Below are 26,206 nucleotides of genomic sequence, written 5' to 3' on the forward strand. Positions count from 1 at the left end.
TGGAAGATAACATGTACATTCACTCAAGTACCTCAAGTACTGTGTTTTTTTTTTTTTGGAGGTACTTTATTTTATTTGTCAGTTGGGACCAGGGTTTTAAAATCTGACAAAATATCTATAATGTATGTAATAATGCAGTAATGATATATATTAAACACACTAGTAGCTTCTAAGTAAACAACATACGTAACAAGAACACAGTTCTGCGTAATGAGTACCTTTACTTGTGATGATTGCACATATTGATGATGCTTCTTCTGTACTTGAACTTGGTTTAATATTTAAATTTCACAGTGACACCATATAGTTGTGACTTCCACCCATGTTTATATTTACAGACATGTTTTCATGAGCCTTTTGACAGGAATAAATAACAGCTGTTCTTTTTTACAAAGTTATTTTTTATTATGGAATAACTTGTGCATTTTCAACAACTTTCAGCATAAATATGCCGTCTATTTCTATTTACAGGTCATACATAAATCTCTTCTAGAATCCACTTTTCTGGTTCATGGTTCAGACTGATTTTACTGCCAACTTTCAAAAATGTATCACTAGTTTATACTTCTAAGGTGTTATTTATACAGTTTCTCCAAGTACAGCATGATTGAAAAATGGCATTTTACAATTCAGTGGAAATAAACTATAGGTTGCACAAGTATTCTATGTCACCATCCGCTTCACAGCAAGAGGCTGGTATTAATATTTCTTTTTATACATTTCTATATTACAACAAAATTCATGGGTAGAAATGAGACTGAAAAACAAAAACACAATATTAGAATACAATCTCAGTTATTGCCATATGTGATATACTGTAATTTCAAATTTAAAACAATGTTTAAATGTCATTAAACTTTCTAAAATAAAGATGGAAGCGGTCATTGATCATTTTCTTTAAGAGAGCATTAATGCATCCGTCCAGGTTTGACTTGGGTTCTGTTACCATAGCGAACCAAAACAATTGAAAATAACAATTAACAATTAAAATCTCCAGAAAGTGACTTTGTGAGATTAAGACAGCTAGAGAGAGCAATATGATACAGTCCTTCTTCCACCCAAGCAACAGGCTCAATAGCTCTGAGACGGGAAACCAAACCACACCTGTTGACACCCGTGTGGCCTGATTTCCAATCCTAAAATACTGCCAAAGATAGTTCTAACAGTGTCAGCCTCCTATGGAGTAAATCTGGACAAAACAGTGGTTAAACATGCTTCAAATATTCTCAGCAAAGACCATCTGAAGATCCCTTTATCTAATTTGTTTTACGTGGTTAAACCTCAAATATTTTGAGCAAAGAAAACCTGAAAGGCCCTTCAACTTATTTTACAAGCAGAGTTTCATTTTAGATGTCGCACTGAAGCTGTCTATGTGCATGCAAAGGTAAATCTAGCACTTCAAATAACTTGAGCACATTTAGACGTTTGCCCGGTTCCGCACTGGAGGCTTGTGACTGCTTTAGCTCGAGTAGAAGATACGCTCGTATTCATTCAGGATGAACTCCACGATCTGGTTCTGAAAGACCATATGCATGGTGATGTTGGCTGACTCCGTCTCTGGCCGAAGCAGAGTCGGGCCGAATACAATTGCCACATTCTGCACAGTCATGCGATTGTCTTCCCCATATTGAATGACCCTGGCAGAGGAAAAAATGGGATGATTATGTGAGGCATCATCATTTTCCTGTTACTTATCTGTTACAAGTTCTCAAACAGGATAAAACAAAACAAATATTTAAAAAATGGATGCATACCTGCGTAAATGTCCAAAAAGGAGTTTCATTGTATCATGATTTGCAGGAGGAAGTGTTTGGACCAGTTCATACATGTGAGACAGTTTTGTGTTGTAATCAGCAATTCCTTGAAAAACAGGACAAAAGTTATTAATCTACCAACCACAGATGCATCATTAAGTTTATGTACCATAATTAAGATTAAGGTTTGTCCTAGAACGGGTGCTTTAGTCTGTTAAAATTAGATGATTGGATCTAAAAATCTGCTTACTGATGGCTGAGATGAACCTATTAAAGTGGCTGTATGGGAAAAGTGGCTCAGGAAGCTCTCGGAAAAACAACTTCAGCGCTCCGGTGATGACATGAACGTCCTCCCACTGGCCGTCCTCGAGGTCCAGCTCCTCTGTTTTAACACAACAGGTACAAAGCCCATTAAAGCACAGCAGGGGGCGCTGCTGTCTACAGCGAGATACTGCAGGGCCGCCTTCAATGCACTATGGATCCTCTGCTTCCTCTGTATGTAAAGTAATTTCTGATGTTAATTAATTTGTTGTAAACTTTACCGTGATCAGCCTTGAAGCGTAGTTTCTGAATGACAGCGAGGTTTCCACTCACTCTGTAGAGTCCATCAATGTCTAACCCTGTAAACCAACACATCAGCACCAGTAAGTCATCTTCTATACTGCAACACAGCAAAAAAATACTTTAATATGATTCAGGCAGTGATACAAACAAAGGTGTTTACCTCTCTTTTCTACTGCTTTGATGCATTTCTCCACAAAACTGGGAACTGTGGTTCTCTCTTGGGTACACAGCGTGGCCAGATGGCAACCAAATACATTGTCTGCAGGGAATAAGAACATTATGAGCAATAACAGTAATAGTAGTAGTTGTAGTAGCGGTATTATCATCCCATAGAATATATTAATATTGAACATACTGGTAATTCTAGTAACACATACAATAAGAAGACAGAAATGTGTTGTAACATTGGGAATATATAATATAAAAAGAACAAATATAGATATAATTTCAGTTGTTGGGGTTACATAACTACACAAAACCCACCATTTCAACATTATACGTATAACAACTACTATAAAAAGTATACATTACATTGTTACAGATTATAATATGCATATGAGCAGTAGTACAATTTAAAAAATATATATAATATAAGCAGTAGGAAATTAATACGAAACGATTCTTATTCCAATTTGTTCATGCAGTATGCAGAATAACAGTGAAATGAGCATCAGAATATAAAAAAGGTTTGTTCTTTTACAAAATATACACAATGTGCTATCATATATTCATAGTGATTGATTGATTGATTGATTGATTGATTGTAATAAGACTGCACAGGCTGTGTGTGAAGTGATTTGTCAGTACGTCAATTAAAACTGGGCATGATTGTAACTGTGGTGGTGAGTAAATTAATTTGTAACTTTCTGCAAAAAATAATTGAAACATCATTGAACACATTGAAATGAAATGTGTAATGGAAAATAGAAAAACTGCTGGTGTTTAAAAACATGTATAACCACTTAAAAATAGTAGATGGTTTAAAGTCTGGTAGGATGAAATTTCTATTCAAATCAGCCACCGCCTGAAAATAACCTTATATAACGTTGTGGCTGTTTACCTCGGATGTAGCCTTTCTCCTTGACAGACTGCAGCGTGGGCCGCTTCATGAGGAACTTCATCAGCTTGGTCCGAACCCTCTTCTGGTCCGTATCTCCTGCAGAGCTGGATGAGGGCGTGACGGTTGTCCTGGAGGCTGGAAAAAGCCAATGTTAGACATTTAAAATGGCTCTTACAGTAGCCTGATATATCTAATTGGGTCAAAACGATTACATCATTCATGCCACAGTTTTTAAACTTACGTCTTCGCTTCTCCACGGCGCCTACAACCTTGTCATCTCGCGCTGCATCCGTGCAGGCGATCTTCTCATACAAGTCCCCTTCCTCCTCCTCTGAATGATGGTCCTGGTACTCCTGATGCACAGATACACAGTGAGTCAATCAAACTGAGGTTTTACACAGCACAGTTATCAGAATTTAAGTTGAATTAATCAGTATTTAATGAATTATTTATCAAAATGAAGACATGAGTCATACAAAAGGACAATCACATTTTTTACACTGCAAAAATCTGCTTCTTCTCATGTTAATTTTCTATTTCTAATTCAGTGCATTTTTCTTAAAATAGCTAAATCTGCCAGTGCGTTAAGAGTATTTCCAATGTAAATCAACATATTTAAAGTATTTCGGAAAATAAAATGCAATCTGCTATTATCTTTCTTGTTTCAAGAAACAGACACTGCAATGACACCGCCACTGTCTGTAAAGCGAATAAGCATATTTCCCAAAATGTCAAATGATTACTTTAAGTTAGGTTTGAATAATTCAAGACAATTACAGAAAGAAATGTTTTGACAAAGCTGGAGATTTTTTTCAGTTTACTGTGGATAACCTTCACAATTATATCCAATGAAAGGAGTTACCAGTTGTCGTATGGTGTCTGTTAACACTTTGTGCCAGTCACTGATGATGCTTTCTGTGTCGTACTGTATCAGATACTCCACACCGTTCTTGCCTTTTAACTGGAGGAGAGATAATGAGATACAATTCATCAGACTTATTTTAGGAAGCAATAATTACACGAATCACAAATCACATTTAGATCACTCCCAGATGATTTTCTTTTGCTCATTAACTCGTAACATATAATATTTTAATATTGGATATAAATACATGAGATCATGTTTGAGTTGAGAGGCAGAAATATACTCTATGAATCACACACTGTTCTGAAATGGAGATAACAGAGATAAAAATATAAGCACGTGTTATTTGCTTAAGATAACAACATCACACATTATTTTCCATGTCAACAAACCTCTAAAACATTCTTTTTGCTGGATTTGTCCTTTGAGGCCCAGCCAATCGTCGCTCCTCGCAGGTCAACTGTGACCTCTGGAACGATTTGATTGGTCTTGTTCTGCGTGGAGTAAAAAAAAAAAAAATTCAGCTGTTTACGAAACTGACGGTGTGGCATTCCAAGAAACAAGCTGCGTTAAACAAAAGCTGTGACTGTCCCTGTCAGCTTGTGGCCTGAGGGCTTGTCTGTGCCTTCACTCCTCCTAAAGGTGACATCAGCCTGCATTGTGCTGCAGTTTAATGTTTCATTCTCTTTATTAGGTATGAAACGTGACACCGAAAAAAGGGCAGAGTATATAGAAAAGGTTCAGGCAATGTGTTGAAAGTTACAAATAAAGAAAAAAGTTTGTGGTTAATTCTATCTATAATATAACTTCGCACCCAGCTACAACCCCTCTCAGAAATGTACAGAATGCAACACAAGCAGGTATACAGCATTCAGGTGTCACAGCTTCTTATTAACACATGAACACTCTCCACTCTGAGACTCCTTTCTTTGAGGAAGTGTTTGAGGAAGTACTTATATCCTTTATTTTAAAGTACTAATACTACACAGTGAAAATACTTGATGACAAGTAAAAGACCTAACTACTACAAGGAGTTTTTAACTGGTTAAACTGGTATCAGTTTAATACTGATGTATCTATATGACCTACATAAGCACACAAGACCATTAGTGAGACGTTTGGCTATTTCTGTATAGTTATTCTTAATGCCTGCCACTGGGTCAAAACAGGTCGGATTCCCCTTGAAATCAATTAAACGAGGCTGCAGAAGCACTACAGCTTTTGTCCACAGGGGACGCCAGAATCAACAAGAGTTTAAAGTTCCTTGTTGATTCTTTAAGTAAAATTATAATCAGGAAAATATACTTAAAGCATTAAAGTACTAGTACTGATATAAAAAAATAAAAAATAATATCAGCCCCAAAAAATCCTCAGATTTGAACCATAATATTTTTGCATGAAATATAACTTGAACAATGATCAAAATAGTTGCCAATTCATTTTCTGTCAATCAACTCATTGTTTCAGCTCTACTCATATGTACCTTTGGGGAAGCTTTTAATGTTTTTTTACGCAAACATCTTCATTTTTCAACTAAAGCTGTCAAATAAATGTAGCAGAGTAAAAAGACAATTCTCCAATTTGTACTAGCACTTCAGTAAATGTACTTAGTTAGGTTGCAGCAGTGCGTACATATCGTACCGAGGCCCCCGTGGCTGCAGACTTTGGGTCTTTATGGAACGTCAGCACTCCTCCGAGGAGAACCGTCCACGTCTGGGTCCAGTTTTTCCTGAAATGGGGGAATAACCGTCACTCCCACACAACAAAGCAGTGGAGAGAGCTTTGGGGGAGATGACACATGACTCCAAACCCAAAAAAATGAAATGTGAGTGGTTCATACCTGCAAAACAAACCCAACAACCTCAAAGTGAAGTTTAAGCTTACCTTACTTTCTTGCCGTTCTCACACACTTTTGTTTTGTTGAGAATCCCGGCTTTCTCTAAGTTCTGCACCTGAAAATGTAAAAGAACACAACGTTTTAATTCTTTCTAGACTATCTGTGATTGTTGGGCTCATGTGTAAAGTTATGTGATGATATGAGGGATACAAACGTCATCAATAAAGCCATGCATGAAGATTATGTTCATATGCAAACTTCTCTGTCACAATATGTGCACAATTATTTATTCCTTATATGCATCATCCATTGAGAGCTTTCAGCAATACTTTAACATCACTATATTGAAATCAACAATATATTTAGTCCATACTGTATATGATTAAAGGATGAAACCAAAACCAACAATGTGTTAGTCCGTCTCTCATTATTTAACTGTCTCTGACACTAAGCCTCAAGCTCATTGAATCTTAACAAAAATGTTCAAAAATGGGTCACAAATATATAGTTAAATTCTTTAAAAAGGCTCAGTAATAATATGAAAGGGCCACTGTAGATCATAGCTAACACTGAAACAGAAGTAAATAGTGCTTTTATTGGAGGCTATTTTTAGCTGCAAATTTGGTGAAGTGAGTGTTTCAGGCCGCAGTTTTCTATACGTATCTTTGACTCCACATAAACGACAGTGTGTGTGTTTATGGTAAAAAAGGAACATTTATTTCTGTGGTTGGCATTTCGTCAGTGCCACTCGGGCAGAAACTGCTGCTGAACAACAGACAACTGTGTTTAGCATGTTAAAGCAGTAAAGATGCACTTTTCTGGACTGTGACTGAATGAAAACGCTGATGGAAGATTAAAACTTAATTTGTGGTGAAGGTGTAAAGGAGCCATTTAGCAGTAACAAGTACTGTGACATGTTGAGGAACTGTGAAGTTGTTGTTTGTGATATTTTTGGTTGTCATTTACAAGTCAAACATTGCAGTGAAGTGTGTGGTGGAACAATCCCTGAACTACCTGTGAGACATGACCTCAAATTTCTATATGGTATAGATCATTGGTTCCCAACCTGGGGGTCAGGACCTTCACTAGGGGCTTCTCCAAAGCTTTACGGACGGTCGTGAGGCCTGCATTAGCAAAAGAGCTAATAGAACAATGAGAAGAAAACACTGAATTTTTCAAAAAAGAAGCCTAATAAGTATGTATCATTGTTAGGAATTTAAAAAATACATATTACAGTCAGAGATTTTTTATAAAAATGTCCTTAAAATAGCATCTCTGAAAAAATCTGCTCATTTTTAAGATTTTACACAGCAACTTCCTGTGTTGACTATTTGAGTTAATTGTAGTTTATCACTCGTTCTGTCTTATTATGCATTGACTATAAGGTCAGGGGTCATCAGTTTACTGAATGACACAGGTAGAGGTCCCTTAAGGAAAAAGGTTGGGAACCACTGGTATAGGTGAATGGAGGTAGCCAACTTGGTTTAACATCACGGAAATCCACCACTAAATGAAGCGGTAGGCTTAAAACGATGTAACACTTGATGTAGGGAATGAAACACGTCTGCTGAAATGAAAGAAATGCTCTTTGAGTGATCTAAAGTCACACCTTTTGCCCATCATAGATAGACGCTGCTATTTATGAATCAGGCTCAGGTGGATGCTCAAACTAACAACCCACGTTATAGCGCAGCCACCTTGAGGTCAGATAATAGGGGTTTCTCCAGGGTCTAAACCCAAAAGCCTTAAGAGAGAGACACAGAACACCATTCAGACACGGGGGCAGGTCCCAGTACTTACTGGGTAACTAACTGTAATTTTTTTTTTGCCTGGAGTAATTCTGGAGGTACAAGCATAGGCAGACAAGTTAAACTCACGTTGTGCTGGGTCTCTGGAGAGTTTCCCGTACTGGAGCTGTCGCTGCTGTAGTCTGACGTGTTCCTCCTGTGAGTTGGGACAAACCTCTGAACAACAGGGGTAGAACAAGAAGAAGAAGAAGAAGAAGAAGAAGAAGAAGAAGGAGATTTTAGGATTTTTATTTAGAATAACCAGAAATCACCAGATAAAATTTAAGTTCATTGTGTCTCGAGAGTAGCTTTGATTGTGAAAAAATACAGCACTAAATGCTCAAAAAAGACAATTTTCAGACTAATTTCATGTATTTTATTGTATTCTTGTAAATTTCTACATGCAATAATGGAAAAATATATATTATATTAATATCAGTTTAAAAAAAACATTCGCACTTATTCAAACCACGCCTACATAGTCTTTATCATCACTTCCATTCTTCACATTAATAAAAACAAACACTATATGGCCAGAACATGACAGGGGTGTCCACATACTTTTGTGTACTTTAGATCTCGGGCTGTTTTTCACGGTTTGGGCTAATAAGCGTCTAACTTTGAAATAAGGGAATTCTTAATGTTACAGCATAGAGTGATATATTATAAAATAGTGTGCGTCTAACTTTGTGTCAACAGTTTGGGTTTGTTCCTTTCTTGTTATAAAAAGACTGACACCTTTGGAATGAACTGGACTCTGAGGGAGGCGTTATCCACAAACATCTTGAGGCTGAATGGGAGCAAATGCCAGCAGCCAGATCCACATACCTTTGGCCATGTAGTCTGTATTTACACCGTATGTGTGCCAATTCAAGAAACATCGACAAACATTATCAACGGATCAGATCACTTTTTGTTAAATGGACACACTGCTACCACTGTTGTGCCCTTGGGCAAGGTGCTGAACCCCTGAGCTGCTCAGTTGGAAAAAATACCCCATATTTGTATCCGGCAACTCCCGTGTGTTTGTGTACAATTGTAGCCCTCCCTCTGCAGCTCTGTCCTCAGGCTGTTAGTGTAAATACGACTCCACTGCAGTTGATTTGCCTTGCTAAATAAGGGTTTGAAAGCCTGGGAGTGTCCGTTGTTAAACAGGGACTCACCCTCACAACGTCTGCCTGACTAAAACTTTCTGTTTAAGCCGGCTGACACACCCTGGATGTGTTATACAGCATGTACATGCAGGCCTGAGTGTGTGTGTGTACCCCGTCATCCTGGGCTGAGCTGAACTGTGCAGGTCCCATGGTGTGTCTCCAGTTTTTGATGACTGACGCATTGTCTGCCTCATAGCCATTGTCCATCCTGGACTGGCCAGATGTTACAGGGGCCTGGAGGATCCAAAGCACAGTTTGTTTAGTTTATTTACCACTGCTTATATCTACTTGTTGGCTGGATTCGTTTGTTTGGACATCACAAACAAACTGCTTTCCACTGATCCCCATGCAGGGAAGGTCTTTACCTCAGGCAGGTTCCACTGAGACCTGGAGCCGTCTTTTAGATAGTAGTAGGTCTGCCCTCGATCATCCACAGACTTGATCCACTGTTAAATAACAAAAATGTTTTAGTTAAATATGACTCAAAATTCCTGTTACTTCCCAAATAAGAAGTTGGAAGTAGTTCCAATGACTTAAATCTACAATAGAGTTCCTCCCCTATACAGTATATTTATGTATATTATATGAATATTTAAAGACTTTGGAATTAAAAGAATACCCTATATCAATAGTAAGGATAAGACAGTAAGGTAGATGACACAGAGATGTTGCACAGTGAGGCTATACTACTATTTTAGTATTATTTGTGCTCCCTGTGTGATCATTCAACATTATTGCACATTGTAAAGGCATCAGCATGCTTCAGACGAAGTGCTTGTCAGTTGGCCCAGCGGCTTCTTAAAGCCCCTTCACCCACACCTTTCCAATGTCTGAATTGGGGCGGAGTTTTTGTAACTTTCCAAAACCAATAATTTTACATTTATGCCCACGTCACTCAGTGACTGGCAAGGTGCGTGCGTGGTAAGTGAGAAAATCTTTTCTCTCTAGCTGCCTCCTCAGCCATACCAGTGTTATTATTTAATGTGTAGGAGTGTTAGTCTAAATCTTGGTCAAAACTTTACATCTTATATGTCAAAATGTCTCAAAATATCTCAATATCTCTATCTCTCTATTAGATGGACATTCACGGTTCCCACACTTTGCCCATCCTATAGCATCACCCTGAGGTTCACATTTATGGTTTTGAGTGTATGAGCTACTGTATGGATCGCATGGAATAAATGATGATTACCATAACCAACTGTTTAGTCCTGCTGAGCAATTGTTAGCTTTCTATCGATTGTCTTCTGCAATCAGACTGTACAACTCCTCTTCCAGCTGGCTCAATCGGGGTGAGTCAATACACTGTGTCAGATCTTTTTCTTATAGACTTATTGGCATATAATTTCATCTATTCTATTCTATAATCGTCACTTTATTATTTTCTGTTGTCCTGTCTCACGCCTGTCTATCAATCTGTCTAAAAAGCTAAACAAGACAAACACTATAGCTGCTAAACATCGACATACTGGCATCATGACAGTGAGGATGTTAGTATGCTGACTTTAGCATTTATCAGAACCGCTGTGTCTAAGTATAGCCTCACAAAGGTGCAAGCATAGCTGTAGAGTCTTTCATTCTTCACACTACTTCTGTCACTTTTCTTATGTAACATAAGAACAACATGCAACACTGTGAATGCCTTTGAGGGAAGACTGTGAGCCCCACCAAACTAGTTCATCTCAAACATACCCAGGCCTCAAGACTAAAGAGAGCCACTCGCAATCACCCTAACAAAGACCCTAAAAATAATTTCTGCAATCAAACATCATGCTTCAAACTAAGTGCTTGTCATTGTCAATGTCTATGTTTGAAGCAATAAAGTATCAGAAATACTAAAATCAACAATTTGTGTTTTGCAGGCTAAAATGAAGGCTATCTTAACTGTATTTAGGGCCTTTATGGACTAAACTTCCATCTTCCTCCATGTCCCCTGTTGTTATCAGTCAGTCCTTGGAGCTACCTGCTCTGGAGAGTGTTCACTGGTGAACACCCAGGTCCCATGAGGATCCACATTGAGGTTCCAACCAGCTGGAGTACTGCGGTCCAGGTTGGCCCTCGGGATGACGGTCCGGCTAATATGACTGAGTGTGTACTCTTTAGGGAGGGTTGGAGGGCCCGTGGCATGGAGATCCTCGTAGCCTTCCGGTGGATCAGGAGCTGGGTAATCCTCCGGGGGATAGTCCTCCTCAGGTAGAGGAGGCTGGGGATGGAAACACGGTGTACATTAATACAAATACAGGTAGAATATAAAGCAGCGTATTGGTTCCCAACCTTTCTGGCTTGTGGCCCTTTGTAGCCAAGAAATCTGGCTGAGATGAGTTAGTTAGATGAGTTAGAAGAGCAGCTGTAAGGTAAATAGGAAGCTACAGCTAACAGATAATCTACCTACCAGCTAATCTAAAGCTCTCTACTTAACACAGTGTATCTCACAGTTTAATCTGTACAATATTCAAAGTGTAAAAATGGCTTATATTGGTCTGGAACAGTTACTTCCTGGAGTCCTCTAGCATGTAAGAAGTGCTGGTACGAGGATTTTGTTACCTACTGGACAGTCAGGCAAGCTGTTTCTCCCGGTTTCAGACTTCATGGTGAGCTAAGTTAACTGGAAGTTTAATATTCAACAAACTGTCGTGAGAGTGACATGTTGATATTCTCATCTAGGTCTAAGCATATTTCCAAAAAATTTGAAACTTGTCCTTTAATCATTACTTGATTCCCCACCTCCAGGTTTGGGAACCATTGCAGTAATTACTGTAATAGGACTGGCACTGGACATTGCCTTAGTTCATGTTTTTGTGTTGAAATGTTGCTACATCTCACTAAATAATGTCAGCTGAATCATTTCCCTCTGTGACCCTGATTCCGAGCTCAATGACTTTGCCATGACTTAGACAAATAGGTTTCCGCAGCCTCAAAGTATTATTCTTTCTTGGCCCATTAATGTTGTTTTCTAGCTCAAAAAAGCCAGTATGGGGCAGAAACAGGGTCACTTTTTGCTTGTGTGAGATAATTTGCTTCAACATACTCCTATGAAGTGAAGCATTTGGACATTTCCTGACATGTCTTGAATCCTCCAAAGACTCTGATTGTCTTGAACACTTGAATTAATTCAAAATGAGGACAAATGTATATGTTCTTTTAAAGTTAGGGACACTACTGTTGGGGACATTCTGCACTGGTGCTGTGGGCTTTCCTAATGAAAATGAGTCCTGTCTGCTATGTAGGTGCAGGAGATTTAATTCCATTAAAAGCAGACTGTATTTACAGCTTTCCCCTGGGTGAAGCTAAAACAGGAGAAAGAGAGAAGCAAAGTAGAGCAGCCAGGCTGTCCTTACCGGCCCGTCCTCGTGAAACCTGTGCACACTCATTGGCTCCATCAGAGGGGGATACGGGCTCAGCTGCTCTGGAGGCTCCCAGGACGTCTCCCCAGACATCGGGTTGTAGAAGTAGGGGCGACCGCTACTCTCATCAACCAACTGCTCCCAGTCTGAGGTCCACGCAGGGGGGGAGGCAGTGGATGGAGAAAGGGCAGGAGACTGAGGAGGTGAGGGGGAACAAGGCTCCTCGGCGGGGAACCGCTCAGGGTCCGTGGGGGAGTCTAGAAAGGGGTTATCCCAGGTGGTGCGCCCCGTAGTGGGGTGGTAGTAGTACTCCTGTCCACTTTCTTCGTCAACATGCACCTCCCATCCCTCTTGGTCAAGGTAGGAAGGAGAGTAGGACGAAGGAGCTGAGGGGGGAGACTCAGAGATGCTTTTGCGAAGTTGTGCTACATTGACGTACACGGCTGACCGGAGACTTTGATTCTCCACCTGTGAAGAGGCCAAAAAAGGGAGATGTAGAAACTCAAGTACATCCACAGAGTGCTTCTACAGAACAAGGACTGAAGTTAATGTAGATACAGTGTGTGTGGGCTTTGACATTTTTTTAAAAAGTAAAACATGCATGCAAATTACATTTTTAAACAATATAATAAGTTGTGTCTAGCACCAGCCTTCAGCCCAATGTTCTTAGTATAGCGCTCAGTAAGTCAGGCTTCCGGATCTTAAAGAGCACAGGAAGTAGCCTACAGCAGAAAAACACACACCACAGAGACGTTCCTCCCACAACAACGATCACTACCTAATTCTAGTATCATTTATTGTGCACAAAAACACCCAAGCGCACAAAAAACCTGTCCAGTTTATGCCTGCATTGGTCAATATGCCATTCTGTGGTGTGTTACCATACTACCGTATCAGAGATAGCAGCTGACCACAGGCTAACTGCAGAGGACTAAAAAGTAGGTTAAACTTCACCACCAGACTAGTCTTGCCATGCTACAAAGCCACTAGCCAATAATGTCCAATAATGAATAAAAAGTATTCATCACTCTTAAAAACAAACTGCATTTTCAGTTTCCGTCTATTAGAGAGCTGTCATAACTTGAAATGTCATGTACAGAGCTCCACATGATTCAACTGGCTGGCAGAACATATGCAAATGGGCACGAACACCCAAACTAATTTGTTTACAGAACGACAATTGGAGTGAAACTGAGATGTGATGAAAGGCTGCCTCTGTCCTCAGAACACTGAAACTGTGATGCAATAAAAAGTGTCACAGTTACACTTGAAATGCCCCCTGCTAAAATAAAAACAATGTCATCTTTCTTTAAGTTGTCTCTCACCTGTGCTCCACCGAGGGCTTTATTCCTGACCGTAACTCTCCTGGGATCTAACGCCTTGCATCGTCGTTTAAACGCCATCATGATGGCACAAAGACAAAGAGAGGCTGCTGCCTCTCTCAGAGTACACTGCCTCTTGTCTTTCAGCTAGCCTCATAGTCTATATTTACCAAGACCTTAGACCTGCGTGTATATGTGCTGCGTCTGTTCATCACTGTGCTAAATAAGCAGCGCTAAGAAGAAAAATGTCAGAGAAGCCAACACTTGAGGTGTTAGATGTCATCCTACTTCATGCGTCTACTCCACAACATTTGAGAAGCGAGTATTGTACTTTTTACTGAACTACATCTATTTGACAGAAGTGCAGTGCACAAAAACCTTTTTATCAGGTCATTTTAGTGCGTAATTGAGTCCATTAAGTCTTATTTTCTTTTATAAAGTAAGAATACTTTATTTGACCGGACAGCTTGAGAGATGGACAGGAAAGGAGAAGACACGCAGCAAAGGGCCTCTGGTTGGACTCGAACCCTCGGCCGCTGCAGCCAGGACCCAGGACCGGCACATGGGGCACCAGCTCTACCAGCTAGTTAACATTTTCTCCACCTCAACCGATCATTACAGTAAAATGCTACTTACACACACAATGGTTTAGATGACCTGTGTGTAGGAGGCATCAAGAGGTGTAGTTGCAGATTGCAACCCCCTTGACCTTCACCTTCCCCTTCCAAGCACAAAAGAGAGAAAGTATATGGTGGCGACGAAACGTTGGTTAGTGCGTTCTGGGCTACTGTAGAAACAATGGTGGTTCAACACAGCAGCTGACATGGAAAGTGACCCGCAGCATCGGTAGATAAAAACAGCTCATTCTAAAGTAACAAGATTCCTATATTTGGGTGATTATACACTGAAGAAAACATACCTATAAATATTATATTCCATTTCTACCAATACATCCTCCAAAATGCTGCACACCGGACCTTTAAGTGTGGTACATTTAGATTCTAAAACTTCCATATGTTTACTGAAGTAAGCTTTTGAATGCAGGACTTGTAATGTAGAACATGTAATGGAGTATTTTCACTTGGGTGCAAATACTTGCTGCAAACAGACTCAGGAGCTCAACAGACGAATATAAAAGTGAATAAAATAAAATAATAAAATAATAAAATAAAATGATCGATTTCATGATCAACTGTGCGTTTGTTAGCTGCCTATTCAGTGTTATCAATTAGCTGACATTGCTTCATCATTGATCTCAATATAACCACGAGGCAAACAATGCGGACAACCAGACAACTGACCCTGAAACAGATTGATTCCACAACACACAGAAGCAGACAGAGGAAATGAAAGAGCTGCATCAATGATGTCTGAAATAGCTCCATTGGAATGCCCCCATCCTATATGCAATGAAAGGAAAACTGTGCGAGCAGATATAAGCAAACGCTATGATGTGAATCATATAATGATCGAATTTCCACCACTTTGAAGGGAATGCGACTGGATACTAGCATGCAAATACGTCAGTCCAACTACAGTACATTTTCTCAAGCACTATATTTAGCACTAATATTAAGTTCATTTTATGCTACTTTATACTTCTACTTGACTACTTTTCAGAAGAAAATATTGTACTTTTTTACAGCACATTTATTTGACAGCTGTAGTTACTTTTCAAGATTTTACATACAAAAACACATCATATAAAATGCAATGCATTATTAAAGCTTAAAGCCGTTTTTAACCTTTTTGTCTGACACCTTACAAAAAGATGTCTGGTGGTTTAATTTAAGGTTTAGTGATGTACAAAAGAGGTCATGGTTGTAACCACTGAATTACCTTATATCATATAAAGAAATTAAAACAAGCTACACCTCAACCAGCTACAGTGGGAAAACGATGCTCATATTATATATCATATAAGCATTAAAAACAATAAGATCGCGCACAAATACATCACTCACAGGGGGTATTTTTCTTTTACTTTTTATACTACACTTTGCTGGTAATACTTGTGTTTTTACTTAGGATTCTGAATGCAGGACTGTTACTTGTAAAGGAGTATTTCTAAACGAATATATCAGTGCTTTAACTTAAGTAAAGGATCTGAATACTTCTTCTGCCCCTTCGGAAAATAAATCGCTTTGTTTAGTTGTAAAATGTTTTTGTCTCTTTTATTTTGGCGCAGCTGCATAGTGTACATCAGTAAGACAATACACATCATATCACGTGTTCATGTTCTCGAGAACTGACTGAAATACTCACTGAAAGCAGGTGTCAAGAAGTGAAACTGTCAAATTCAAACGTAAACACATGAATACAGCGTTTATTGCTGCTATGTGCAGGTGAAAACTACCTTTTTTGAGACTAAAGTCCATGCCATTTAACACAATAAGGACACATAAAAAGGGTTCTGTAACATCCAAACTAAAAATCGAAAACATCAGAACAAACATTCAGCACTGAGAGTTCACTATTTACGCCACTGAACAGGAAAAGAACTGCAGAGGTGACATGTTTACGCAAACCAGGAAGCAAGACTGTTATCAAAATATATAGGCTGAAATTACACTGACCACAGAGACTGAAATTTTACAATGTAGTAAAAAAAAATGCTTATGGCCATGCAATCACCTACCTGAGGAACCACTGGCAGAGTCAAGCCCTGCTTGGCCCGGTGACTTGACCAAACCCTCGAGTACATGTCCATCATGTTTATTTCGTTCTACTTGGAGAAGCCATATATCCAAATGGACAAACGAACACCAAACTCAACTGACTCAAGCATGCGGCGACCACGTTTGATCAACTTGTGATGGGAGAGAGCTGAACGCACATTTGTGAACACACCCTCAGGCACACATCCTCCTCTCGCAGCAGCTGCGACAGTTGCAGCCCAGATAGAAAGGAGAACTGTGAGCTCTGTTACAATAGCAGCAGGAAGGGACTGTGTGAGGACTGGGTGAGACGTGTGTGCGTGTGTGTCAGCGTCTGTGTTTGTGTGCTCATATGCATGAATTCCTGTGCGCAGGATAAGGGGGTAGAGGGTAGCTGTCTGCGTGCTAAGAGCCAAAAGCAGAAAGAGGCAATGAAAACAAGACAGAGAAGAGGGTTAGATAGAGAGCAGAGAGCAACATAAACTTTGCAGGTCACTTCAACCCACTTCCTGCTTGTGTGGCCATATGATAAAAAATTGACATTTTTCTTTTTTTAAAGGTGCCTTTTAGTTTAGGGATATACTCAAAGGAAGGATGTGTGCTGCAGCTGTACAGTACTCTACCCTCGCGCAGGAGGTCACTCTATTAAGGGAAAAAAAAGGGAAGCAATAATGTTCCCACAATGTAATGAGAGAGCTGCTTTAGAGAGGCTGATGAGACATTGTGTTGGATGAATGCTTAAAACAGGAAGTCTGGTTTAAGGGCCAATTGTTCAATCAACACTTCCTTCTACATGAACAACGTCTGCACACAGCAGGCAGGGCAACTTGTGGCTGTTTTTATGGAGGCAAGGGTTAATCCCAAATTAGTTTTTGAGGGTTGTGGGCAACTTTAACTGCTACATCTATGCTTGTTGATTGCTTTATAAGTCCCAGGGTGTATCATGGCAGTGGTGAATCAATGCTTCCTGGAACATCCACAACATTTCACATTCAGTGGCTGGACAGAAGATCGTTTGCCATTCAAATGTTCCTAAGAAAAACAATGAAAACATTAAGCAGCTGTTTCTGAATTTTGGTGAAAGATATCGTTCACGTTACAGCAGCTCTGTCTGATATGAAAAACTGAAAACTGCTGTTCAATAACACTACTTTTCGACAACTGCGTTTAAGGCTTGAAGACCGTTGTCGAGCCTGATTTAGGGTAAAAACCCTTCAGCACAGAGCAGACAACTCTCTGCCCTCAGCAATGCATGAAGCAGCAATCTGCTTGATTACTTAACCACATTAGCACTCATCCAATCAAACAATGGAGTTCCAAATTGGGGCCCAAATCACGCCACAAAGCACACAGTTGAGCTATTGAATCAATCTGGCTCCACCTTCCCTCTTACATCACACTCCTCATGGCCCAGAATCCAGGATAACTCCAGAAATGCCCAACGTGGAATCCATCAGCTTATCACGTTCTTATCTCTGCACTTCAGGTCAGGTCTGCATGCCGTCATACAAAAACCTGCTGATATTGCTTGTTCATGACAGATTTCTCCCACTCATTCTCTGAAGGTGAAGTGTCTTCTGTGTAGGAGGGGAAATATTTTACACAGAGTTGTTGCAATGCTGTCTGAGGCAATTGGAAATGGAAACCCCATTGTTTTGCAAAGATGCCACCTTCATGTTTAGTTGCAGGTGCAAGTCAGCATGCAAACAAAGTGAACACAGTTTGTCTAAAATATTCAGGATCTCGGCTGTGATTTTTGGTTTGGGGACCTTCTGCTCTGCACTAATAACAACAGTAAGACACCATTGTGTTCAAGGTAGGATTCACTAAAAGATAGGATTACTATAATTGAGCATATCATTACAACTTTACAAAGACATTCTGCAAATAGTAATGACACAAAAGACATTCCCATGCATATGACTCATTCAATTCTTGCTAAAGACAAGCTGTAGCTCCCTTTAGATTAGCTTTACTGTACTTTGTAGTTCATTTGTCTATGTCTCGAGGTGATGAAAGTCAAAGCAAAAGTCAAGAAAAATGCAGACTTTCTGCTTTCTCTTACCTTGCTTTGCATAGGCACACTACATTGTAATCCTGAGCCTGATAATCATATTGTTCATTAACATGCTTCTGAAAGACTGAGGGTCTCTCATATGTTCACATTATATCTGAGTCACAGAGATGAACATGAGTTTTTCTAAAGAAACACACAGCGACCTTCTGTTCTGAAGGTATTTTAAGAATCCTCAAATACTCTTCTAATCATGTGGATGATGAATATTCTGTCTGTTGCACAGTAAAAGAGATTCATAACCTGTTTGCCAAGTTATGACTGTAATTCATAATCCACACGGATAGTACCAAGAAATTACATATCTCCTTCATCAATGTTACAACCAAATGTAAACACTTTTTTATCAATTCTGTTGGTAAATTTTGATGTTTATTTCCACTATTTTTCATTTTCATACAAAATAATGTGTTAATATTTTGCTTACGTTTTACAAATGAGTAATGTGTCATATCTGGCCACCTGAGTTAGTGTACTTTGACAAAAGGCGTAAAAATACTTTTTTATCACGCAACAGACAGAAAATGTCTTTGAGGATTCTGGAAATACCTTCAGAAAGGTCACATATGGTGGTAAATTACCCTGCATGCTTTGCTCTGTGACTTGAATATAATGGTAATACATGAGAGGCACAAACTCTGTACTGTCACATCTTATATGAGGAACCATTCAGAACATACAGTTCAGATGGAAAAATGTGCACAAGCGTGTGAGATGCATCTAGGCTGCTCGTCAAAGCGCAAACTGACACAGACTGTGCTATGTAAATCTTGCAAACTGTCTGGAAAACAGCAAAAATGCATCAGTTTTCAACAGTTTATACAATATGACCAAAGAATAGTGAAGATGAAAGGCCCTTCCAGGTCAGGGAGCGAAAGCTACACGCACCTTGTTAGACTCATGTGTTGTGTCATGCAGGCATGTACAAAGAGGTCTGACGAGGCACTCTCACACTACCTGTTGGAGCAGTTTTTTGGCATTTGATTTGGTCCGAGCAGCAGGAATGACTGCGCTCTTGTAGGTGAGGTGCTCTCGATGAGGCTAAGAAGAATGGGCCACAGCAGTTCAGTTTTAAATGGCAAAATATCCAATTGGCAAGGCTACGATGTGCAGAAGAGGGCAAAACAGGGTCACTTTTTTTTAGCCGCCAAAGATCAATGGGACATTGGACCCCTTGTGGCAATTATCTAAACAAAGTGATAAAGATCCATTGGATATGCTGTGTTCAATATTCATCACGGACATTCAGAAAGGGGTTCTTACAAAGAGTACAGACAAACTGGTGCCATGAACAGCTATAAGAAAAGACATCAACATAATGGAACAATAAGAAGAACATCACCATAAAACAAAACAGGCCTGAATATGCATTCAAGTGTGTTTTTCTTTTTTTCTGCAAGTTAGAACTAACCAAACTTTTGATTCCCTATCCCAACTGGATTTGTCATCCACTTACCGAACTTAATATCCCATCTGAGACCAAAGAACAGCCTACACACCCTGGATATTAAGCGACCTACATTCGAGCTAATTGCAAGTTCTGCACATTACATATGCACACACAGGCCAACTGGATGGCAGGGCTGGCACTAAAAGCTCTAAAGCCCTGCTTGTTGGGAGTCAGGCCAGACCCCCTCACATCACCATGGAGATGGCCCCTCCATTGTAGGGTGAGAATTAATGCACTTGAGGGGTCCTGGCACGTCCACAGTCATGTTACAAGTGTGGGGATTCATTCATGCTCCCCCCTCACCACGGAGGAGAAACAGAAACACAAATTATACTTGTTAAAAAATGGAGGAATCCGTATATCCGTGTATCTAATGGTGTTAAAGTAATACAACCCTCTCTGTAAAGCGATAAGGCTGTGCTGGTAATTACAGTGTTATGATGCACACACAATCACTGGGTATAGTCGGAGAGGCTGCAGCCATTACATGAGTCAAAGAGCCACACACATCTGAGTAAAAAAAAGACTTTCTCCTTCACAAACTGACTCCTATCCTGTAACCTTGCAACAGGTGCAAAAAAACAAAGGTAACTTCCGTGAAACTTACCTGAAACTAAAGTTTGTTTGTTTTTTTTTCCGTGTCGCTTACATTCAACCAACTGCATCCAGACGCAGGGAAGCAGGAGAGATGGGTTATAGTGTATTCACAGACGCTTCACCGTATCCCCGCGGTGCGGTTAATCACAATTCCCCGGATCGCCACCGGTGCTGGGGAAACCAGGTAGCAGCTGGAGGTTTGGGAGTGGCTGCGGGGAACAGCTTTGGGGATTTAACTCCTTCCTTTCCTCACAAGACACCACCCAGCCGACACTACCTGTTTGTTACCTGTTCTAGGCTCACACCATTGGCTTGTAACGCAACATTTGCAAGCCCTAAAACAAACCCTCCCTCTTTTACTCCTCCAGCCTTAAAAAAAAAAAAAAAAAAAAAAGCCCGATTCCCGCACCAGAAGCCTCCAGCGCTTCCCAAACAGATCACCAAACTTCAGAAAAGTTCAAGCAGCATTTATAAAATACACACCCGGTGAAAGTGACTCCACGCCCGCAGAAACTGGACCAACACTAGAGCCCCTGAATCAGCTGCTTTTTACTGATGTATTCAAGAAACACCTCTTTTCGCCCATTCAAATGGCATGAAGGGGGACTGGCCGGCCATTCATATGCTGATGAGCTGGCACACATACCGTGAACTCAACCCAACACTGTATTCCAAGTCAGGACCTTCACTGCGAGGAAGTGTCAAGTGATTCAGTCTGTATCTGAAATCTAATCAAAGGGAATAGCCCTAATCAGTTAGTGGGAAATAAATTAGTAGATTTACTCAAGTAGTGTGCTTAAAGTTGAATTTGCACATCAAAGTATGTCTAAATTGGGGACTAATGTGTGAAAAAAAAAAAGTCATATTTTTTGGCTCCAGAGGGTGAGGCGCGCAATTGCCTCAAGTGATGTCACTAGAGTCAGCGTCAGTTGGAGTCAAGTTTTGATAATTAAAAAAAAAAAAGTGAGTTTACCATACCAGTAGCCCGCTCCTCGTGAGACTACCAGCTCGAGGCTACATGCATTGTGGGTAATGTAGGCGCCAGATTTTCAGAAGGAAGAAGAAGGTGTCGGATATATAAATATATATATGTAAAAGATATTTTTAGTCCGAAAATGTTATTTTTTGGCTGAATTTGAGGTTACGTGTACACTGTACATACATTTATAAATACTCCACTACATTTCACAGGGAAATATTGTACTTTTCTGTCTCTGCTACATTTGACAGCATTACTTTCAGATTAAGATTTTATAAACAAAACACATCATGCATTTTTATACACAACAGTATAAAACGTGGTTAAACAGAGCTCCACCTCAACTAAAACAGTAATATAGACATAAAGGTATTGCATCAGAGATAATTAATGATCCACGTATATAATATATAGGCTTAGTATAACACTAAAACTATTACATAATAATTTATTTAAAATATATAAGGTAGTTCAAATTAATTTCACTTAGACCAACCACAACATTAAAATATAGTATCAATTTATTAATAATAATAAATAATAATAATAATAATGTGAAAATATAATATTTATAATAATACTATAATAATACTTCAATATATCACTTATGATTATGATGAGTACTTGTGTTTTTTAATAGTTCTGTTATGTTACTCAACTTCTGGATCTGAATGAAGGATGGTTGGTGAAAACTGCAAGTCAGCAAGTTTTTAAGTTTAAACAATTGGCATGTATTCTTCCCAGGACTGCTCCAAATGTCCACCCACTCCAAAACGCCCAGAACCCCCACGGTTTAACCACAATAAACCCCGCTACAGTGTTTACACTTGATGAACTTCACCTTCTAGATAAATGAAAGTTATGAGATCTGGTTCGCAGGAAGTGAAATCACTGAAGTATGACATTAAGTTTAAGTGGGCTGAGATTTCATCATGCTTACTAACACTGTATCATCAATAAAGGGCAGGAGTTCCTCACCTTTTTCTCCTATGATCCCTTAAAGTGCAAACGAGCGATGTTTATTTTATATTCCTAATTCATTTAGATCTCTTTGTTTCATTTTGGTATATATATATATATATATATATATAAGGGTGTTTTGCTGTTCATCAGTGCAAAAAAAGTCTACTTTAATTCAATATTCAAAGACAACATGAACCCTTCTTTAACCACTTTACTGCAGTAGACCAAGTTTACCTTTTTACATAATAAAAGTGCGCCCTCTCCTGGCTGTGAACTCATGCCATATTTTCATACCTCATGCTTGAGTGAGACTACAGAATGATGAATGAAAACAATAAAAAAAAAAAAAAAGTCATATTGAATGAAAACCTTACCTTCTCCATGGGAAGTGTGTCAGCAGAAGAAGTCGCTTCTGCTGTTTGACTCAAATTCTGCTGCTCAAACATTAATGTGTCATTTAAATCAACAGGATCAGGCAGCTCAGAAATGTCAAATTCTGGTAAGTTTAGCTGTGGTATGGTGTCATAAATAGGTGAATTAGGGGGTAAAGGGAAGTCCATATCGTCATCGTGTAGAAGAGCCTGTGGCTGTTCTACTTTATCATCCTGCGGCGAGCTTTTTGACTGTTCGTCTCTGACCTTTGGCACTTTTGCGTACAGTTGCGAGCCATCAGTTTGCAGAGGTTTTGCCGAGTTAAATGAAAAACCTGTTGAATTGCGTTTCTTTATATTATCCGGGGTGTGTGCGGAGCTGCTGGTGGTCTGCTCTCCCATCAGAGTCTCACAGGGCTTCACATCTGGTATGTCCTCACAGAAGCCAAAAGTGGAGAAGCGGTGCGTCTCCCTTGAAATATCCCGAGCTGATACTCGAATCACCGGTGTTACGCCAGCCATACCCGCTGGCTTCCTGTCAGTCACACACTCAGATGAATCCAACTTATGAGGACCAGGCTTCAGCTCCTTCACATACTGCGCAGGGACATAAAAGGGTTTGGCGTGCTGGTCTTTGCGGACGTGCCACCAGTGCTCATTGGTCTTGGAGATCAGGATGTAGCTTTCATTGGGCTTTATGGACACAAGGCGACCATCCTTCGCTGTATACTCAAAGTGATACTGCACTGACACTAGCTCCATGCTCCGGTGCACCCGTGCGGCCTCTGTGTTAATGTGGATACAGTGTTGACATCCTGGAGCTGGAAATAAACGAAATGTGAAATTGAACAAAATTCAGTCAGTGGGTTACAGTTACTACACACACACACACACACACACACACACACACACACACACACACACACACTTCCACCTACAGAAACACGTTACCTCTTTTCACCTTGATTCCCGCTGGCATGTTAATGTCATGGAAGTATTATGAGACAGCCCCTGGGCACAGACATGTGAAAGCCCACCCATGCTTCAACATAGCAGCAAGACACACAGACTGAAAATAAATCTTTGTGGTTGTCTTGTTTCTCTTTATAGTCATGTTGAGTCTCTTTGTAGTCATTTTGTGCCTCTATATTGTCATTTTATATCTTTTGTTGTCTATTGTTCATCCCTTTTATTGATTTATGTCTCTTTGTAGTGATTTTGCATCTTTTTGTAGTCGCTCTGTGGTTGTTCTGTATCTCTCCTGTGATCATCCTGTTTGTAGTCATGTATCTCTTTGTCGTCATTTTGAGTGTCCTTATGATTGTTTTGTATATGTTTCTCGCTGTTTTGCATCCCTGTACTTGTTTTTTTATCGCTTTTGTTGTTGTTTTTGTGTGACCCCTTGGGCCCCATGCCTGTGCTCAGTGGCCTCGTCCAATAATCCGTCCATGTTTAGAGATTTACAATATCATACGCTTTCTGATTTACAAGAAAGGTTCCTGTAGGCTGGCAGAGGTAAAAAAAAAAAAACTCTATTTCTGTGCACAGGAATAGACAGGAAGTTGTTTCCATTTGCTGCAAAACAAGTTCAACTCAAACTTAGTCTTAGACCACGAGAGCAGCATACTGAAAACTGCTTAGCCACAAAACAGGAAGCCTGCACCAACTGCGTCTCAGCGTCAGTCAGACGTCTCCTAGCAATCTCAGTTTGACTTATCAGGATATGTTTCATCCATTAATCACTCAGTATTTACAGCTGTTTGTTGTCTCCTATAGTACATATATTAGAAACATTAAGAAATCTTAACATTTACATTAGTTTAATTAGGTGTGAGTTAACTTATGAATGCTGATATTCTATGTGCATTGTAAAATTCATAGAGAAAATGCTAAAAAAAAATAAATAAAGAAAATAGTAAATAAACATGAAGGAAAATTACTGAGAAATCTACAAATCATTTCCAAGTTAAGTTTAACTCACAGTGTCATGTTGATTTAGTTTGTTCTATATTATTTTACAAAAGGTAGAGTTAATAAGTAAGCTTCAATGAATTAGAATACAATTTCAAGCTAAAAAAACAGACTCAAAAATAAGAGAACTAACATATCCCGAAGCTTCAGTGTGGGATAATATTTTGTCTACTTGCCTGATTTTGTTTCCAATAATTTCCCGTCATTGGATGTCGCTCAGACAACCTTGAAGCAGTTTTGTATCTAAGGCGCCGGAGTCACAGAGCTCAAACTGCCGCATACATGTATTGTTTCTGCTCGCCTACTGAGCTCTTATTTCCTGTTCTGTGCGTGTTTCTGTACTGAAAGAGGCGAGGTGATGCATTACAGCACAAAAGCCACAAGAAATGGGAAGTTTGACTTCCACCATAGTTCCCAATGTATTCTTGATATTCGTGCATTCTCTTTATGGCACCTCACTGACAGAGAGAGGAGGAGGGGGTGAGTGGAAAGAGTGGCAGGGTGGTGATTCATTCAGGCATTACTCCATTACCAGCACAGCAACACTACAACAGCAACAAACTTCTTGAATTCAAATGTAGACATTAAAGCAGACTACTATACTCATTATTTGATGATAGGCACACAAAAGAGCACAAGGAAGTGTTTACAACTCGATAAGTCATTATAATACCACAGATTCTGTTGTGTAAATGTCAAGAAAACACACAAGGAGGTTTGTTTGTCTCTGTATGTGCATTAGTTGCTGCTGTTACCACTGCTTCACCATATTTGGTGCATGCGTTTGTCCTCTGCGGGATTTCCAGGTTAAATGCAATCAACCTCTTTTTCAAAGACAGAAACTTTATTTTTAAGGGTGTTTTAATTGCTTCACATCATTTTAATTCTCACCCAGTCACTCAATAACAATGTCATGTTTCTCCACTCATTCATTCAGGTCTTACCTTTACCTGGCTGTCACCCATCTGTATGTTGGTCTGTGTGTCACTTTTCTTTGGATTTAGGGCAGTTTGTATAAAGAAATGTATTTTCTCAACTAGTGTAATTAATATGGGGTTAAAAAGACATAATAATAGAACTCTAACTCCAAATAACTTTGCCAAAAACTACTTGAATATGGCACGAACATTAGATAAGTTAAAACAAAGCATAATGAAGCATTATTAATGTGTTGTTTTATTACTTATATTTACTTTTTAAGAAGTTTAAAGGTTGGTTTCACCAGTTTTCTTTGTACATACAATATGAAGTATAATGTAGCACTGTTACAATATAAAACACATTTAAATAATCACATTTATCGGTGGTTAATTCTAAACTTATGTTAATACGTTCAACACTGTATAACTCCCACAGACTAACACTAGTTGCCACTGACGGACCAGTACAACACTTGTATTTGAGCTACACAACTATTGGAAAATAGTTCATTTATAATTTATATTTGACAATCAAAG

At 39.4% G+C, this 26,206-nt stretch overlaps 1 protein-coding gene across 3 annotated transcripts; it reads right to left on the reverse strand.

The window, feature by feature from the left end:
- Window positions 1–380: 380 nt before the first annotated feature.
- On the reverse strand, window positions 381–25,072 carry arhgap27 (Rho GTPase activating protein 27). Of its 3 annotated transcripts, none has more exons than XM_051417489.1 (18): window positions 24,926–25,072; window positions 22,782–23,599; window positions 12,360–12,833; window positions 10,985–11,224; window positions 9,387–9,467; window positions 9,133–9,255; window positions 7,958–8,044; window positions 6,128–6,195; window positions 5,876–5,972; window positions 4,636–4,737; window positions 4,241–4,339; window positions 3,620–3,731; window positions 3,379–3,513; window positions 2,479–2,577; window positions 2,297–2,374; window positions 2,005–2,136; window positions 1,755–1,860; window positions 381–1,637 (listed from the first exon to the last, which is right to left on the reverse strand). In XM_051417489.1, exons 2-18 carry the CDS (start codon window positions 23,538–23,540, stop codon window positions 1,460–1,462), a joined length of 2,970 nt encoding a protein of 989 aa, XP_051273449.1. In that variant the 5' UTR covers window positions 23,541–23,599; window positions 24,926–25,072; the 3' UTR covers window positions 381–1,459. The 3 variants fall into 3 exon arrangements, with proteins under 3 accessions (XP_051273449.1, XP_051273448.1, XP_051273447.1); XM_051417488.1 differs by lacking the exon at window positions 24,926–25,072 and adding an exon at window positions 23,730–23,772 and having other exon boundaries at window positions 5,885–5,972; XM_051417487.1 differs by lacking the exon at window positions 24,926–25,072 and adding an exon at window positions 23,730–23,772.
- Window positions 25,073–26,206: the final 1,134 nt, after the last annotated feature.

This window comes from Dicentrarchus labrax, unplaced genomic scaffold (assembly GCF_905237075.1).
Source record: "Dicentrarchus labrax unplaced genomic scaffold, dlabrax2021, whole genome shotgun sequence".
NCBI lineage: Eukaryota > Metazoa > Chordata > Actinopteri > Moronidae > Dicentrarchus > Dicentrarchus labrax.